General features: G+C 37.4%; 1 protein-coding gene across 1 annotated transcript; it reads left to right on the top strand.

Annotated features, from left to right (window-relative positions):
- The first annotated feature begins 4268 nt into the window (after positions 1-4268).
- Positions 4269-15125, top strand: LOC132142786 (T-complex protein 1 subunit delta-like). The gene is made up of 13 exons (XM_059552904.1): positions 4269-4572; positions 8789-8841; positions 8979-9068; positions 9378-9486; positions 11645-11909; positions 12018-12150; positions 12246-12385; positions 13244-13340; positions 13477-13587; positions 13799-13929; positions 14411-14645; positions 14745-14858; positions 14984-15125. Exons 1-13 carry the CDS (start codon positions 4464-4466, stop codon positions 14996-14998), a joined length of 1602 nt encoding a protein of 533 aa, XP_059408887.1. The 5' UTR covers positions 4269-4463; the 3' UTR covers positions 14999-15125.
- The last annotated feature ends 3441 nt before the right edge of the window (positions 15126-18566 follow it).

Raw genomic sequence — 18566 nt, 5'->3', positions numbered from 1 at the left:
CACTGGCTCCATGTGGTATTTATTTTTAATAATTTGAATCTCTATACTATATATCAATCTAAATATATTTATTATCATTATTAGTCATTTAGCAGACGCTTTTATCCAAAGCGACTTACAGATGAGGACAGTGGAAGCAATCAAAAACAACAAAAAGAGCAATGATATATAAGTGCTATAACAAGTCTCAGTTAGCTTAACACAGTACACATAGCAAAGGCTTTTAAATAATATAATAAATAAAAAGAAAACAGATAGAATAAAAAAAGAGTAGAGCAAGCTAGTGTTAGACGTCTTTTTTATATAATTGTATAATAAATGAAAAGAAAATAGAATACAAAAAGATTAGAAAGGTAGTTAGATTATATATATATATATATATATATATATATATATATATAAAGAGAGAGAGACAATATAATTTATATATATATATGGCTTAACTTTAATTATGTCCAATATAATTTATTAAAAGCTAATGGTTAATATTTTTAAGAAAAGCCAACATAAGTAACAATTAAAATAGTAATAACATTTATACATTTTATTTAATGTGAATGCAAAAAGTAAAATTTGTATAAATTCTTTAACAAAATGAGTTTTGCCTTCATTTGGAAGCTGCAAGGGACTAGAAACGTACCGTTATATGGTAGACATAAACACATATGCCTTAATATGGGGTTGTTTAGATTTTGATATAACTATAAAGTCATTACATAGGCTATGCATGATTTTACCTACACACAGTTTTAAAAAAAATATATGTTTATCTATGAAAATCATATATATCAAAATAAACTAGTTTCTATTGGATCATGACATTAACAAGAAAAACTAAATTAGGCAGTTTTATTAAAGAACATGCATTCAGTGCATTTGGCTTTAGTTCATCCAAATAATCAAAGAACTGTATAACAGAAATACATAGTCCTGACATACATAGAAAAACTGCTCTCAAAATCCCGAAATGTCAATCCGGAATAGCAGGAGGCCAGTCGTTGTCTACAGACTGAAACACACAGACAGAAAGGAGAAATCTTTGAGATGACATTAACATTTTCATCATGCATCCAAATCCGTTCATGACATTCCATATGAACGAAAACACACCTCGACATCCAGCTCTAGAATATCAGCGCTGGTTTTCATGAGGTCGCAGAGGTTGGGTTTCTACGGTCGAAGTCTCCGTGCACAAACTCTTTAATGTAACTGCAGTGTTTTGCAAGTGAAGGGAAACCAATGCAACGATTTCCACAAAAATATGAAGCAGCACAACGGTTTTCAACATTGATAATAATCAGAAATCTTTCTTGAGCAGCAAATCAGCATATTAGACTGATTTCTGAAAATCATGTGACACTGAAGACTGAGTAATGATGCTGAAAAATGTAGCGGCGATGTAGGACTCTTAGTGGAGTCTTCTGAGTGATCCTCAGATCCTAAACACACACAATCATCAGCACGTCTCTTCTCACATGTCCAGCTCAAACAGATCTGAAGCCCAGCAAGACCTTGATATCTCCCAGGAATTCCAGATCAGAGCTGGCTTTCTGAGTCCAGATGAGGGCGCTGTAGGTTTTCGTCTTCTCCTCTTCTCCCTCTTTCATACAGCTGGTGGCTTCTCTGGAGACATAAGCACCTTGAAAATGCAGTTTCTTGCATAAATCTTTGACAATCACTGTACGTTTGTGCTTAAATGCAACACACACCTGGTGACAATCTGCAGGTTTCGCACTCTAATTTTGTCAGATGACAGGTTGATCGTCTGCGGGACAGGACAGAACGGTAGCCAAAATTCACATCAGCAGGTTTGCAGTTATGCTATAATAAAAATATATGCACCTTTATTCCCAGAAATTTTATAAAGTCAGCCAATCAGATTAGAGCCTGCAATTTTGAAAAAGATCTTGATATTTTTGTAAGCAATGTGAATCTGACAATAAAAGGAATAGTTCACCCCAAAATTTTCTCTACTCCCCTTCAGGCCATCAATAAGGCATTTTAACCTCAAATCATCACTTCTGGCCAAATACGAGTCTATAATCCATAATATTATTCCTCCAGTGTAAAGTCTGTTGTCCCCTCACATCAAAATCCACTTACATATTTGTTTGGACTGCAAATAGTGTGTGATCTGTGCATATTTCTCACCTGATTCAGACTTTTTCAATGGAGAAAGCAATAATATGTTTAGCCAGAAGCAACAATTTAATGTAAAAAACTCAGTTTTTCACTTCACCAGACCTAAACTGATGGACTGGAGTGGTGTGGATTACTGATGTTTTTATCAGCTGTTTGGACTCTCATTCTGACGGCACCCATTCACTGGTGAGTAAAGTGATAGAATGCTACATTTCTCCAAATCTGTTTCCATTAACAAACAAACTCAACTACATCTTGGATGGCATTAGGGCGAGCACATTTTCTATTTCAGGGTGAACGTTTCTACCTCCTCTAGTTGTCTGCTTTCGGTTCTGTCGAATTTGGCTTGATGGAGGTTCAGCAGCTGAGACCTGAGAAACCACTCAGACAACACATACATTATGCCAATGACATGACCACGTAATCGCAAACATCAATACTGTAATATATAAAGGAACCAAAGGCAAACAAGTGCAGAGATATACAGTTTCTGAGAGCGTCTGTGTGTTTTACCATTTCCCAGAGTCCTCACATCCACGTCCTCTCGCCAAATGCTTCCACCAAATGCTGCTCTTCTGAACTTTCTATTCATCAAGGAATCCTGAAATAATGCATTTAGTTTTTCAAAAAAAATACTAAGCAGCACAACTGTTTTTAACACTGATTATAATCAGAAATGTTTCTTGAGCAGCAAATTAGAGTGATTTCTGAAGGATCATGTGACACAGGAATAAATTACATTTTTAGTTATCAGGATTAGACAAAAAAATAAAAAAATAGACATTATAAAATATATTCAAACAGAAAATAGTTACTTTAAAATGTAATTTCAAACACACACACACACACACACACACACACATATTATTCCTAGAAATGTAAAATCAGCACTACTAACGACACAGATTCTTGGTTGCAAAATGCATCATTTAACTTACAATCTTGCGAGTGGCAAAAAGTGGAAATCAGGATTATGCAGCAATGTTTTCAGAAAAAGATACGATGACACAATTTTTGGATTAGTTTTTTAAATAATGCATTCTGCCAACTAAAATAAAAAAATAGTTTTTTTTTTTTAAATCAATAAATTGTTATTTTGCATTCCCATGCATTTACATATGTATTATTACAATTAAATATTTTTTAATTACAAACTTTTTAAATGAGAATCGTATTTTAAAATTGTGCTGTTCTGTGACAAACATTAATTGCATAACTTATACATAAAATTAAATGTTCTAAAATAACATTTAACATACATTATGCCCATAAAATGGAATGTGTTTTTTATCATTATTTATTTTGCAAAGCACTCTAAATGAAATCCAAAAATATAAACAATGCATGAGGAAGTTCTTGAAATCACTCACTTCTGTTGACTGAATTGCCTTGGTAGCCCTAAAGAGAATTAATCTAAATGATTTATATAAATATGTCTGCTTGAAAGAATGAAGGATGTTGCAAGTTGTTTAAAGAATGCACTTGTTTCTTTATGAGAAGAGCAGACAATATGACTAATATACATGAACCCAGCAGCATTTTACATTGTTATTAATAGTAGAATTCGTAGTAGTTGTATTATTATCTTATCAGTATTGTTTATTTTTTTATTTTACATAAACACTGAACAACCAACAATCTCTTAAGCACCCCCACGAGTCCTGAATTCAGTTAAAATTACAAATATGCATTCATACATGGTTACCAAGTTTTCATCCTAATTACAAGTTAATTAAATAATGCTTGATTTCAAAGTGACAATGAGTGACAAAGTCTAGCTATCTAACCCTTTGCTCAACTTCTTGTATTATTATTATTACATACAAAATCTTAGCTAGTGTTTACATGAATTCAAATTTATGATGCTTTGATTAAAATGTGCATATCTGATAACATAAAGATGAAGATGTGAAAGCACAGAGATGGGGACAGCTTTATATTTAACTCATGTATCCTAAAGCACAGAAACTGTGTGAATTATATATAATGAATCATTTAGCACAACTATATATATATATATATATATATATATATATATAAAGAGGGCGTCGCTAATAACACATTTCCTTACGCACCGCGCCTGCAGCTACATCGGGCATGTTTTAAGACACCACTGACGTCATCCTCACGCGCCGCACTGTCACGCGGGTCCTTTCATCTGTTACCGTCGCAACCGGAGGATCTGGAAGGTTCTGTTTGGAGGTTCCGAGCCGACCGTTATCTGAGTCCATCCGAACCTCGCTGAGGATCCAGAGAGACCGAGCAACGTCCATCTTCATCTGTGATCTCTTAGGAACGATTTAACTTCAATATTAGCCTTCATGCCTGAAGGCGTCGGGGCTGCATACATGTCTAAATTCAAAGGAAGTGCGTATGTGGACCGGGACAAACCCGCTCAGATCCGCTTCAGCAACATCAACGCCGGGAAAGGTGAGAGAGATCTGTGTGTGTGTTCTTATTAAAAGAGTGAAAAACACAGACGGGGCTGTTTTTTGGATTGTTGCAGCCTGTGACGTATAGTGGAAGCACGAGTCAATAAAAGTGCGATTCCGTTATAAACATGACAGTATTTGTTTAATTTCTGCAAATATGGCCGTGTTTAAAAGCATGAGATGAAAAAATTAAGCCATGACGTGTTATGTTCCTCATAATCAAAATGCACACTCACTTGCGTACTTACAAGGTGTGGCCATCTTTATGAGATATAACCTTATATATATATATTTATAAGATGCAATAAAGAGCATCACACGTTCCTTTATGTAAGTAAAGAAAGTCTTTACTAGTTTCTGGAACATGTTATTAAAAGAAACATTTTCATTTTATCTAGGTTTTAGTTATGAGTCACATAGATGTATATATTTCCCAAATGTTATAAAATGTGATATTACTTTTTTTTAATTATGCTTATTTAATAAAAATAAAAATAAAGTGTGTGTGTGTATATATATATATATATATATATATATATATATATATACACACACACACACACACACACACACGCATACATACATACATACATACGGGTGCTGGTCATATAATTAGAATATCATCAAAACGTTGATTTATTTCACTAATTCCACTCAAAAAGTGAAACTTATATTATATTAATTCATTTACACACAGACTGATATATTTCAAATGTTTATTTCTTAAAATTTTGATGATTATGACAGACAACTAAGGACAATCCCAAATTCAGTTTCTCAGAAAATTAGAATATTGTGAAAAGGTTCAATATTGAAGACACCTGGTGCCACACTCTAATCAGCTAATTAACTCAAAACACCTGCAAAGCCTTTAAATGGTCTCTCAGTCTAGTTCTGTTGGCTACACAATCATGGGGAAGACTGCTGAATTGACAGTTGTCCAAAAGATGACCATAGACACCTTGCACAAGGAGGGCAAGACACAAAAGGTCATTGCAAAAGAGGCTGGCTGTTCACAGAGCTCTGTGTCCAAGCACATTAATAGAGAGTGAAGGGAAGGAAAAGATGTGGTAGAAAAAAAAGTGTACAAGCAATAGGGATAACCGCACCTTGGAGAGGATTGTGAAACAAAACCCATTCAAAAATGTGGGGGAGATTCACAAAGAGTGGACTGCAGCTGGAGTCAGTGCTTCAAGAACCACTACACACAGACGTATGCAAGACATGGGTTTCAGCTGTCGCATTCCTTGTCAAGCCGCTCTTGAACAACAGATAGCGTCAGAAGCATCTCGCTTCAGAAAGGACTGGACTGCTGCTGAGTGGTCCAAAGTTATGTTCTCTGATGAAAGTAAATTTAGCATTTCTTTTGGAAATCAGGGTCCCAGGGTCTGGAGGAAGAGAGAAGAGGCACACGATCCACGTTGCTTGAGGTCCAGTGTAAAGTTTCCACAGTCAGTGCTAGGGCTGTCACTTTTGAGAAAAATCTAATTCGAACGGATATCGAATATCATGCAATGTATTCAAACATATTCGAATATCTACGTGCACACTCCAACCACCTATCGCGCCCCCCCCCCCCCCACCTGCACAAAAAAAAAACCCCGTAGCCTAAGGGGCCGTTAACATATCGCGCCTAAAAACGCGTGGAAAACGCTAGGCGTGCCGCTTTCTCCTTCTCCAAAGCGCTCGGGCAGTTGCACTCCTGAGGCATATGCTGTTGCTAAGCAACCATGACCTGCTCTCTCAATGAAGACGCGGAAATTTCAGCAAAGGATAAATAGATTTGCAGCACTGAAAGTTAGGGCTCTTTTTATTCGATATTCGAATATGCATTCGAACATGATGTTTTTAATTCGATGCGGTGCGGATGCGCCTGGAAAAAACGAGCGCGTCGCTTCCATTATGAGCGTGCATACCGCGCGCCTACATTGGAAATAACGAACATGAGCGTGCAAAAGACGCGATATGTGAACGGCCCCTAATGGAGATTCAATAACAAATGTTTAACAGTGAGTCATAAACGGGACTATCTGGATTATTTTTTTTTTTTTTTTTTTGAAACCGCAGGTTATCAACTTAGAATATCAATTTATATGAAGTGCCACTATGAATATCCCACAACATTAGGGTAAATGGAAAAAGAAAAGAAAAAAGATTCAGAACAGGCACAAACAATAACGTGACAACTTAAACAGCAGCAGGAGTAAGGCATATAGCCTAGCCTAATTAATTTCTTAATATTGTTTGCAAGAAACACCAATCTATCAACTTGATCTGGATTAAGTGCGGGTCTCTTTTTATTAACAATGTAAAATAAAAAAAGCAAACGGTCTAATCGCTACACATGGCATTTTAAAAATCGGATGTTTTATTTATAGTTCGATTACGGATATTTCACGTCATGTTCGAATGCATATTCGAATATCGAATAAAAAGTGACAGCCCTAGTCAGTGATGGTTTGGGGTGCCATGTCATCTGCTGGTGTTGGTCCACTGTGTTTTCTGAGGTCCAAGGTCAACGCAGCCGTATACCAGGAAGTTTTAGAGCACTTCATGTTTCCTGCTGCTGACCAACTTCATGGAAATGCAGATTTCATTTTCCAACAGGACTTGGCACCTGCACACAGTGCCAAAGCTGCCAGTACCTGGTTTAAGGACCATGGTATCCCTGTTCTTAATTGGCCAGCAAATTTACCTAACCTTAACCCCATAGAAAATCTATGGGGTATTGTGAAGAGGAAGATGTGATATGCCAGACCCAAGAATGCAGAAGAGCTGAAGGCCACTATAAGAGCAGCCTGGGCTCTCATAACACCTGAGCAGTGCCACAGACTGATCGACTCCATGCCACGCCACATTTCTGGAGTAATTCAGGCAAAATGAGCCCCAACTAAGTATTGAGTGCTGTATATGCTCATACTTTTCATGTTCATACTTTTCAGTTGGCCTAGATTTCTAAAAAATCATTTCTTTGTATTGGCTTTGTATTAAGTAATATTCAAATATTCTAATTTTCTGAGAGACTGAATTTGGGATTTGCCTTGGTTGTCAGTTATAATCATCAAAATTTAAAGAAATAAACATTACAAATCTATCAGTCTGTGTGTAATGAATGAATATAATATACAAGTTTCACTTTTTGAATGGAATTAGTGAAATCAACTTTTTAATGATATTCTAATTATATGACCAGCACCTGTGTATGTGGATGTATATATGTGTGTGTGTGTGTGTGTGTGTGTGTGTGTGTGTGTGTGTGTATATATATATATCTATATCTCTCTATCAGTACAGACCAAAAGTTTGGAAACATTACTATTTTTAATGTTTTTGAAAGAAGTTTCTTCTGCTCATCAAGCCTGCATTTATTTGATCAAAAATACAGAAAACAAAATGTAATATTGTGATGTATTATTACAATTTAAAATAATTTTTAAATGTATTATACTTTAAATTATCATTTATTTCTGTGATGCAAAGCTGAATTTTTAGGATCATTATCACATGATCCTTTAGAAATCATTCTAATATGATGATTCATTATCAAAGTTGGAAACAGTTCTGCTGCTTAATATTTTTTCAGAACATGTGATACTTTTTTAGGATACTTTGATGAATAAAAAGTAAAAAAAAAAATATTTTGTAATAAAAACATACACTACTGGTCGGTAATTTGGGGTCAGTAATTTTTTTTTCTTTCTTTTTTTTAAATAAAATCAATACTTTTACTCAGCAAGGATGTGTTAAATTGATAAAAAGTGATAAAGAAAATATATTATTAGAATATATATTATTAGAATTGTTTCTATTTTGAATAAATGCAGTTCTTTTTAACCTTTTATTCATCAAATATATTAGACAGCAGAACTGTTTCAACACTCATAATAAATCAGAATATTAGAATGATTTCTAAATGATCATGTGATAGACCGGATGTTACATGTGACACTGAAGGCTGGAGGAATGATGCTGAAAATTCAGCTTTGCATCACAGGAATAAATTATTTTTTTAAAGTATATTTAAATAGAAAACTTATTTTAAGTTGTAATAATATTTCACAATATTACAGTTTTTTCTGTATTTTTGATCAAATAAATGCAGGCTTGATGAGCAGAAGAAACTTCTTTCAAAAACATTAAAAATAGTAATGTTTCCAAACCTTTGGTCTGTACTGTGTATATATAGATGATTGATCCTGTCTTTTGATTGACAGCTGTCGCAGATGCCATCAGAACAAGTCTGGGCCCCAAGGGCATGGATAAAATGGTTAGTTTTTATGATTCCCTGATATAAATCTTATCATATATGAACCTTTTATGCTTAACCTGACTTGGCTGTATATCAGTAGATGTATGTTTTTGGTTCACTGAGTGATTGATTTGTATTTGTATTTGTATCTGCAGATTCAGGATGGAAAGGGCGATGTCACCATCACTAATGACGGAGCCACAATCCTCAAACAGATGCAGGTGCTGCATCCTGCGGCCAGAATGGTAAATCGCTAATTCAGGAACATTTTTCTTCATTTGCATGACCTGAATGTGCTGAATGAAAGTTTTTGTTTTAGTTTGTTATTGTTCAGGTTACCTTCATTTGAACTTGGTTTCATTGCATATGCATTGTGGTGCTCTCATCTACCCATTTGAATTGATTCACAAATTTCAAAATTAAAGTTTATTTGAAGTTATTTTATTAATACATAAAAATAGTCTACTGTGAGAGTGTTGCAGTACATTGAGAATCAATTTCGAATTGAATTGCTCATGTCTGGAGTATTATGGGATGTTTTGTGTGTGTTTCAGATGGTGGAGCTGTCTAAAGCTCAGGATATTGAGGCTGGTGATGGCACTACGTCAGTGGTGGTGATTGCTGGAGCTCTTCTTGATGCCTGCGCTAAACTGCTACAGAAAGGTAGGCTTTAGTAACATCAAACCTTTATACAACACGCAACATGTCATCATGTACTTAACCTCCACTTGTTTCAAACCTTTAAGACTTTGTTTCTTCTGTTGAACACGGAAGTACACCTTTTGAAGTACAACCCGAATTCCGGAAAAGTTGGGACGTTTTTTAAATTTTAATAAAATGAAAACTAAAGGAATTTCAAATCACATGAGCCAATATTTAATTCACAATAGAACATAGATAACGTAGCAAATGTTTAAACTGAGAAATTTTACACTTATCCATTTAATTAGCTCTTTTTAAAATTTAATGCCTGCTACAGGTCTCAAAAAAGTTGGCACGGGGGCAACAAATGGCTAAAAAAGCAAGCAGTTTTGAAAAGATTCAGCTGGGAGAACATCTAGTGATTAATTAAGTTAATTGATATCAGGTCTGTTACATGATTAGCTATAAAAGCTTTGTCTTAGAGAAGCAGAGTCTCTCAGAAGTAAAGATGGGCAGAGGCTCTCCAATCTGTAAAAGACTGCGAAAAAAAATTGTGGAAAACTTTAAAAACAATGTTCCTCAACGTCAAATTGCAAAGGCTTTGCAAATCTCATCATCTACAGTGCATAACATCATCAAAAGATTCAGAGAAACTGGAGAAATCTCTGTGCGTAAGGGACAAGGCCGGAGACCTTTATTGGATGCCCGTGGTCTTCGGGCTCTCAGACGACACTGCATCACTCATCGGCATGATTGTGTCAATGACATTACTAAATGGGCCGAGGAATACTTTCAGAAACCACTGTCGGTAAACACAATCCGCCGTGCCATCAGCAGATGCCAACTAAAGCTCTATCATGCAAAAAGGAAGCCATATGTGAACATGGTCCAGAAGCGCCGTCGTGTCCTGTGGGCCAAGGCTCATTTAAAATGGACTATTTCAAAGTGGAATAGTGTTTATGGTCAGACGAGTCCAAATTTGACATTCTTGTTGGAAATCACGGACGCCGTGTCCTCCGGGCTAAAGAGGAGGGAGACCTTCCAGCATGTTATCAGCGTTCAGTTCAAAAGCCAGCATCTCTGATGGTATGGGGGTGCATAAGTGCATACGGTATGGGCAGCTTGCATGTTTTGGAAGGCTCTGTGAATGCTGAAAGGTATATAAAGGTTTTAGAGCAACATATGCTTCCCTCCAAACAACGTCTATTTCAGGGAAGGCCTTGTTTATTTCAGCAGGACAATGCAAAACCACATACTGCAGCTATAACAACAGCATGGCTTCGTCGTAGAAGAGTCCGGGTGCTAACCTGGCCTGCCTGCAGTCCAGATCTTTCACCTATAGAGAACATTTGGCGCATCATTAAACGAAAAATACGTCAAAGACGACCACGAACTCTTCAGCAGCTGGAAATCTATATAAGGCAAGAATGGGACCAAATTCCAACAGCAAAACTCCAGCAACTCATAGCCTCAATGCCCAGACGTCTTCAAACTGTTTTGAAAAGAAAAGGAGATGCTACACCATGGTAAACATGCCCCGTCCCAACTGTTTTGAGACCTGTAGCAGAAATCAAAATTGAAATGAGCTCATTTTGTGCATAAAATTGTAAACTTTCTCAGTTTAAACATTTGCTATGTTATCTATGTTCTATTGTGAATAAAATATTGGCTCATGTGATTTGAAAGTCTTTTAGTTTTCATTTTATTCAAATGTAAAAAACGTCCCAACTTTTCCGGAATTCGGGTTGTATGTTGGTAATCAAACTGTTGACGGTAGCCATTGACTTCCATTGTGTTTTTCTCCCCCCATACTATTGAAGGTAATGGCTACATCAACTTTGTGGTTACTCACGTTCTTGAAATTATTTTTTGTGTTCACCAGAGTAAAGAAACTCATACAGACTCGAACCTTGAGCTTGAGTAAATGATGACAGAATTATGGGTGAACTATCCCTTTAAGTTGTAATAGATTTAAATATGTCAGTACTGACTTGCCGTGCATTGGTTAAGCATATTCTGTAATTCATTTGATACTGTATTGTGAACAGGTCTTTCACATTCATTTTCAATCCTTTAGGGTGTCCTTTGACACTTTCACATAGTTCTTCATATGGTATGGTGGTGATTTATTCATGACATCAAATTCAACATGATCTTTCTTGTCTGTTTTTCCTGCCAGGGATCCACCCGACCATTATTTCCGAGTCTTTCCAGAAGGCTGTAGATAAAGGTGTGGAGATCCTGACGGCCATGAGTCAGCCAGTGCAGCTCAGTGACCGAGAGACTCTTCTGAACAGCGCCACCACCTCGCTCTGCTCTAAGGTGGTGTCCCAGTACTCCAGCCTGCTAGCACCCATGAGCGTCGACGCCGTCATGAAGGTCATCGATCCCGCCACCGCCACCAGCGTTGATCTCCGTAATATCCGCATCATCAAGAAACTCGGGTGAGATGCAGGAAAGAATTTCAATATTACTCACTCAGTTATTAGGCTGCAGAAAGTTGTAGTTTCTCTTTGCGAAAAGCAAGTTTATTGATGTGTCTGTGTTTGCAGAGGGACCATTGATGACTGTGAGCTGGTGGAGGGTCTGGTGTTGACGCAGAGGGTGGTGAACACTGGAGTGTCTCGTGTGGAGAAAGCCAAAATCGGCCTCATCCAGTTCTGCCTGTCCCCTCCCAAAACTGATGTATGTGACCATGCTTAAAAATGAAATAAAATATCAGACATCGTGTCAAGATCATAGTCACTGAATGGGTCTGTGTGATGCTCTTGTTGGGACAGATGGACAATCAGATTGTGGTGTCGGACTATGCTCAGATGGACCGTGTGCTCCGTGAGGAGAGAGCTTACATCCTCAACCTGGTCAAACAGATTAAAAAGGCCGGCTGCACTGTGTTGCTCATCCAGAAATCCATCCTGAGGTACAAAATCACCACAGAATGTCAAGACACAGTCACTTGCTAAATTGTTAAAAATGTTGATGGGGACATAACACACATGGAAGGCCAAAGGGACGACCCTTTCAACCATTGCAAGAGAAGCTAGTCATTCCAAATCTGTGATTTATCAGTATTTTTCAGCTTTACAACAATACTTATTTCCTTCAAGTCCTGCAAAAAGGCTGGTCATCCGTATAAGACAAATGCACGATAGCACATGATAATGCGGAGAATCTCGATGGAGAATAGGTGAACAGGGTATGGATCTGTCTCGGCACGTTTAAGAGAAGTCGAACTGAAAGCACACTCTGCAGTGACCAATCCTCAAATCAGCAGAAATAATCAAGAGGCTAGACACACTTTTGCTGAGGAGCATGTTTTGTGGACCGAGGAGAACTGCTTCCAAGTTCATTTTAGTGATGGGAGTACGTTTAATTTATTTGGGTCTGATGGGATCATGCAAAACAGATAAAGCAGTTCCTTGAAGCCAAGAACACTAAAATAAATTGAAACAGAGACCTTATCTAAAACTGATTGAAAATCTCTGGAAAATCATCGGTGTCAACGTTATGGCTATGAAACCCACCGGTTACTAAAGATGTGCTAAAGTCACTCAAAGCAGGGGCCTCTACACTTTCCTACTCATAACCCTCCAAAATTTTAGATGTAATCTTCTTTCGTGCTACAGTGGTTTATGTTCTCTTATTTTGAGGTCACTGTTTTTCACAAAATATATCTTATAAATTTAATTTGTATAGTTTCCATTTATTTCATACATGAATATAAAATGTTTTCGTGTCAGAGGTTCTCATGGTATTTGTGGTTGTTTGTGTCTTTCAGAGATGCACTGAGTGATCTGGCTGTTCACTTCCTGAATAAGATGAAGATCATGGTTGTCAAAGACATTGAGAGGGAGGACATTGAATTCATCTGCATGGTATGACCAGCAGATCCAGCAATGTCATGGCACAATTTTTAAGGATGCATATGTGTGTAAAGTTTGTGACTTCTGTCTAATGCACATTCTGCATTGCCTGTCCCAATTATGAAGTATTTTTCTTCTGTCCCATCAGACTCTTGGCACCAGACCTATTGCTCATATTGACCAGTTCACTCCAGAGATGCTGGGAACAGCAGAGCTAGCTGAAGAGGTTAGCCTGGATGGATCTGGCAAACTAGTGAAGGTAACCTACCTGTAATAACCTAGATGCATCTACACATCTCCAAATGAACATGTTTAGTTTTTCTCATTTATACTGGGCGAGAAACTTTATTTGAAAAAAATTTCTTTACTTGAACATTTACTTGTAGACAGATTCTCCAGACGCAGTGATGCATATGTTTTTATTCTGTCCAGGCTGGATAATGAGAGCAGTGATTGATTTATGTTTGTAGATCACAGGATGTGTAAATCCAGGAAAGACGGTCAGTATTGTCGTTCGTGGTTCCAACAAACTGGTGATTGAGGAGGCCGAACGATCCATTCACGATGCCCTCTGCGTCATCCGCTGTCTGGTCAAGAAGAGGTAACCAAGATTACAAGAGACTCCAGTGATTATATCGATTTCTCACTGGATAAGAATCTTTATTAATCATAAGTTGAAAGAATTTGGTGACATTTGACTATGTCCAGCATTGGCACGATTTACTATATTGCATTAAAGGGATAGTTCACCCAAAAACGAACATTTTCTGAAAATGTACTCCCACTCAAGCCATCCACATGAGTGTCTTTTTTCCTTCATGGGATTTGGAGAAATGTAGCTTTACATCACTTGCTCACCAATAGATCCTCTGCAGTGAATGGGTGCCGTCAAAATGGGTAAATCACATGACTACAGCCATGTAATGCTACATTTCTCCAAATCTGATCCCATTACATCTTGGATGGCCTGATGGTGAATATATTTTCAGCAAATTAAAATTTTAGTTTGAACTATTCCTTTAATAGCTCTTGGAGTGAGTAGAAGCTGTTTGCTAGCTCATCCTCTTGATGTGTGTCTGCAGGTTTCTGATCGCCGGCGGTGGAGCACCAGAGATTGAGCTGGCGCTGAGGTTGGCAGAATATTCCCGCACTCTGGCTGGCATGGAGGCATACTGTGTGCGTGCGTACGCCGATGCCCTGGAGGTCATTCCCTCAACTCTGGCAGAGAACGCTGGTCTGAATCCCATCTCTACAGTCACAGAGCTGCGCAACAGACACGCACAGGGAGAGAAGACGGCCGGGATTAATGTCCGCAAGGTGTGCCTTTCAAGAAAATAGTTCTCAATAGTGCTGCCTACTGACAAAACCCCTGAAAAAAAAGGGGCATGTCTTTTAACATGTCTTCTGGTCTCTCAGGGTGGGATCTCTAACATCCTGGAGGAGCTGGTAGTTCAGCCTCTCCTGGTCTCCATCAGTGCACTCACCTTCGCCACGGAGACGGTTCGCAGCATCCTCAAGATCGATGATCTTGTGAGTGATATGCTATGTATAACTAGGACCTTATGTATAACTAGGAATAAAAAGTATTTAAAGGACCCTGAAATTAAATTAGCACTGATATTGTCTGTGAATAATAATAATAATTTCTTCTGCAGGTAAACACGCGATAAAGTGAATATGATCAGTGAAGGAAGATCCAACCCCATGCTAGCACCCCAATAAGACCAACTGATCTGTAGCTGTCTGTTGTTGTTACCTGGAGTAATTTAATAAAACTTTTTTTTTTGAACACTGGAACTCTTGTCTGTTGTTTTTTTGTCTTTTTTTTTCTTTGTATAGGTGCATCTCAATAAATGTCATGAAAAAGTTGATTTAAGTAATTCAACTCAAATGGTGAAACTCGTGTATTAAATTCAATGTACACAGACTGGAGTAGTTTAAATCTTTGGTTCTTTTAATTGTGGTTATTTTGGATCACATTTAACATAAATCCACCAATCTCAACAAATTAGAATATGGTGACATGCTAATCAACTCAAAACACCTGCAAAGGTTTCCTGAGCCTTCAAAATGGTCTCTCAGTTTGGTTCACTAAGCTACACAATGACTTCCAGACTTTAACAGCAGCTACAGGATGTTTCAGAAGCAGATGGTGAAGCACAGAGAAGTACGGCCTGTGACAGTTTGTGAACCCTTCCAGCTGCACGCGGCAAATGTCTCCTCACACAAAGAATGCACCATGGCAGATATCGAGGTGGAGATAAAGAGCCCAAGACCATCCCGCTGGTCGTTCATGACCCCACTTGCCCTCTCGCCCAGAAGGCCCTCCTCATTCCTTTGCTCCTCTCTGTCTGGAAGCCAGTAATATCACCAATGCAGCCAAGAAACGCCAAAAAGCCGTGAGGTAACTGACGCCCCCAACTCTACTTTAAACAATCACCCCGCTTGACCTTTCCAAGTGAATCCCGTGTCTCCGGGTTTTTTGGAATTCTAAAGCTGGAATGGGATTTCCCTGCCACTGTGTCTCCTATTAATAACCCCATCAACAGTAAAAGACTTTACTGGGTATGTCGTCGATGCTCATGAATCTTATTGCTGTTTTCAAGTCCTTGTGGGAAGTTTATGAGTACAGCAATGAATTCAACATTTCAGTCAAAATTAAATGGAAGTGTTAAGTTAATTCATTTCTCTTTACCCCTTCCTAACAAAATGTTTTTTAACTCTAGTACAAAGGCCAAATTAAAAATAGTATGTTACACTTATAAAGTTTCCAAAAGGTTTTTTTTACAGTGTTGCCATAGAAGAACCATTTTTAGATCCCCAAATAACTTTTCTGTGAACAGTCCTTAAAAGAACGTTTTTTTTAAAGAACTTTTTGTGTGATGGAAAGGTTCAGTGGATTCTTAATGGAAACATCAATGCCAATAAAGAATCTTAATTTTTAAGAGTGTAGCTTACAAGTCTTACTAAAGTGTTTGACAATGGGTTCCAGAAGAAAAAATACTGCAGGAGTGTCTAGTCCTGGTCCTTGAGGGCCTGTGTCCTGCAGAGCTTACCTCCAACTTGGCCCAACAAAATAACAAATTGGTAAGAGTAGTAGTATGCTATTCTGCGTTCAGCCAAAAGATGAAGAGCAAATGATATGATGTAAATTACAGAGAGAGTGACAGAACATGTAGTTTTGTCATGCAAGCTTGTCACTTCATAATCCAGAATAAATGCATAGTATATCATAGCAAGCTTTAGTGCTGTTCATCAAAAGTCCACAAAATGTGAACGAACTAAACTGTAATATGAACAATTGCAATAAAAAACATAATTATGACCTATATCAATTTGCTCTGCAAACTTTAACTGACACCCCAAATAAAAAAATGTGGCACTAAGAAATAAAATCACTAGAAATTATAACATTATGGTGACACTAATTTGTATTCATATTGAAAAATGCATCATCCCATTAGAGGAGTCCCTCCTTCATAAGTTCATTTCTGACAGCTCTTTACCTATAAGTAGAAACGTTCTTGAGCAGAGAAAGCCGGGAGAAGGAGAGGAGAAATGGAAGGAGAAGCAAAAACAGAGAGAGAGAATGGACTACAAAAAGTGATCACAAAGTAAAGCAAGCCCAGATGAATGACCCCCATGTGGCCCTGGCCTGGACATGCCAGTCCAAACTAAAAGATTTCAGGTAAAGCAACTGAGCCTCTGCTCTTGAATTTCTCAACTACACTCTGCGGAAAAAAAGGTTCTTTAATAGACCTGATGGTTCAAGGAAACTTTCAGTTTCACAAAAGGTTCTTCGATTATTAATATATTCTTTATGCTAAGAATTGTTTTTATTTTAATAAAAATATTTTCAGGAAAATCGAGGTCAAGCAGAGGTCTACTAGAAATGTTCATTGGGATGACAATGCAAAGCTCTCTCTTTCTTAGAGAGCAGCAGAAAAGCTATACTCTGCCACTTTGAATAGACATGGTCTAAGTGAATCCTTTATCAACAGTAAAGCTCATAAAGGCTTGAAACACAGACAGACTCCAAGCCCCGCCCACTCCGACAGCCAGACTCCACCCACATACAGGTATAAGAGTCTCTGTTCTGATATATTTTAAAGATATTTAAGAAGTGTATTTAAAGAAACAGTTCATCCAAAAATGAAAATACTGTTAATTTTGCACATTTAAAACCATATTTATTTTTTCTCAGCATCGTTTTTTTTTTATTACATAAAACAGAAATGAAGATGATGAGGAGTTTCCAGAGTTGCAGGATTCCGTTCTCGGTGATTATGCAGATGATTGTGAGGAGTATGACCATGACATGGAGACAGGACACATGGATGGAGATGAGGATGACAGACACAATGACTGAATCAGTCATGACACTGATAGGAAAAAGGCCAACGATAAAGGACACTCATATCATGACGAACTGAATTTTGATGATGATGATGTAGAGGATGACCATTATAAAGATATATTATAAAGATGTCATCAGCAGTAAGCACAGCCAGAGCAGCAGGGGCAGTCAAAGTAACAACAGTCACCATACAGGGTAGTGTTAATTAGTTAATTGACAGAAAAATGGGAAGATCAGAAAAGTGAAGAGAGGACTGGTGTTTTCCTAAGATACGTTAGAGATCAAAATTAGAGAACGGCCTACAATTTCCTAAATTTCAAGGTCACTGCTTAGTCCTATAAGGGCAGTTTTTTAAGCACATGTCATAAATTAATTGTATTCTGAAGCTCAGTATAAAAACTTAAATGAGGTATTTGAAAAAGAATGAGATAAAAATTTGAGAACACTTACAGATACCTCCAAGTTATTGGTTTTAACCTGCCAATTTCCTTAATTATATGACAAACCATAAGACAGGAAATGATCCAGATGAAGGCCAAACTGTTGACCCTTTTATATATTATTCTGTATTTTTGAACTGTAATGTATAACATTAGCTTCTGCTTATTTAATTTCTGTTGTAAATTGTTGGATACATCTGTACATTGCATGTGTGGGATTATTAATAAGAAGAAAAAAAATAACTTAACATGCAAAAATTAACTTTACTATTATAATTGTATTGTTTCTTGGTTATTTTCATGCTTCGTGAAAATAAATACAAGCATATAAAACATTTGAAACATGAGCCACAGCCTAAAAATACACAACAGGGTCAGTTACTGTTCGTGCATCAGAAGCAACATCTCAGTAATTTTCCATGCTCCACGCGGTCCAGCCCA

This window comes from Carassius carassius, chromosome 6 (assembly GCF_963082965.1).
Source record: "Carassius carassius chromosome 6, fCarCar2.1, whole genome shotgun sequence".
NCBI classification, from domain to species: Eukaryota; Metazoa; Chordata; class Actinopteri; order Cypriniformes; family Cyprinidae; genus Carassius; species Carassius carassius.
Note: the sequence above shows the minus strand (reverse complement) of the source record. Positions and strands in the feature narration are given on the sequence as shown.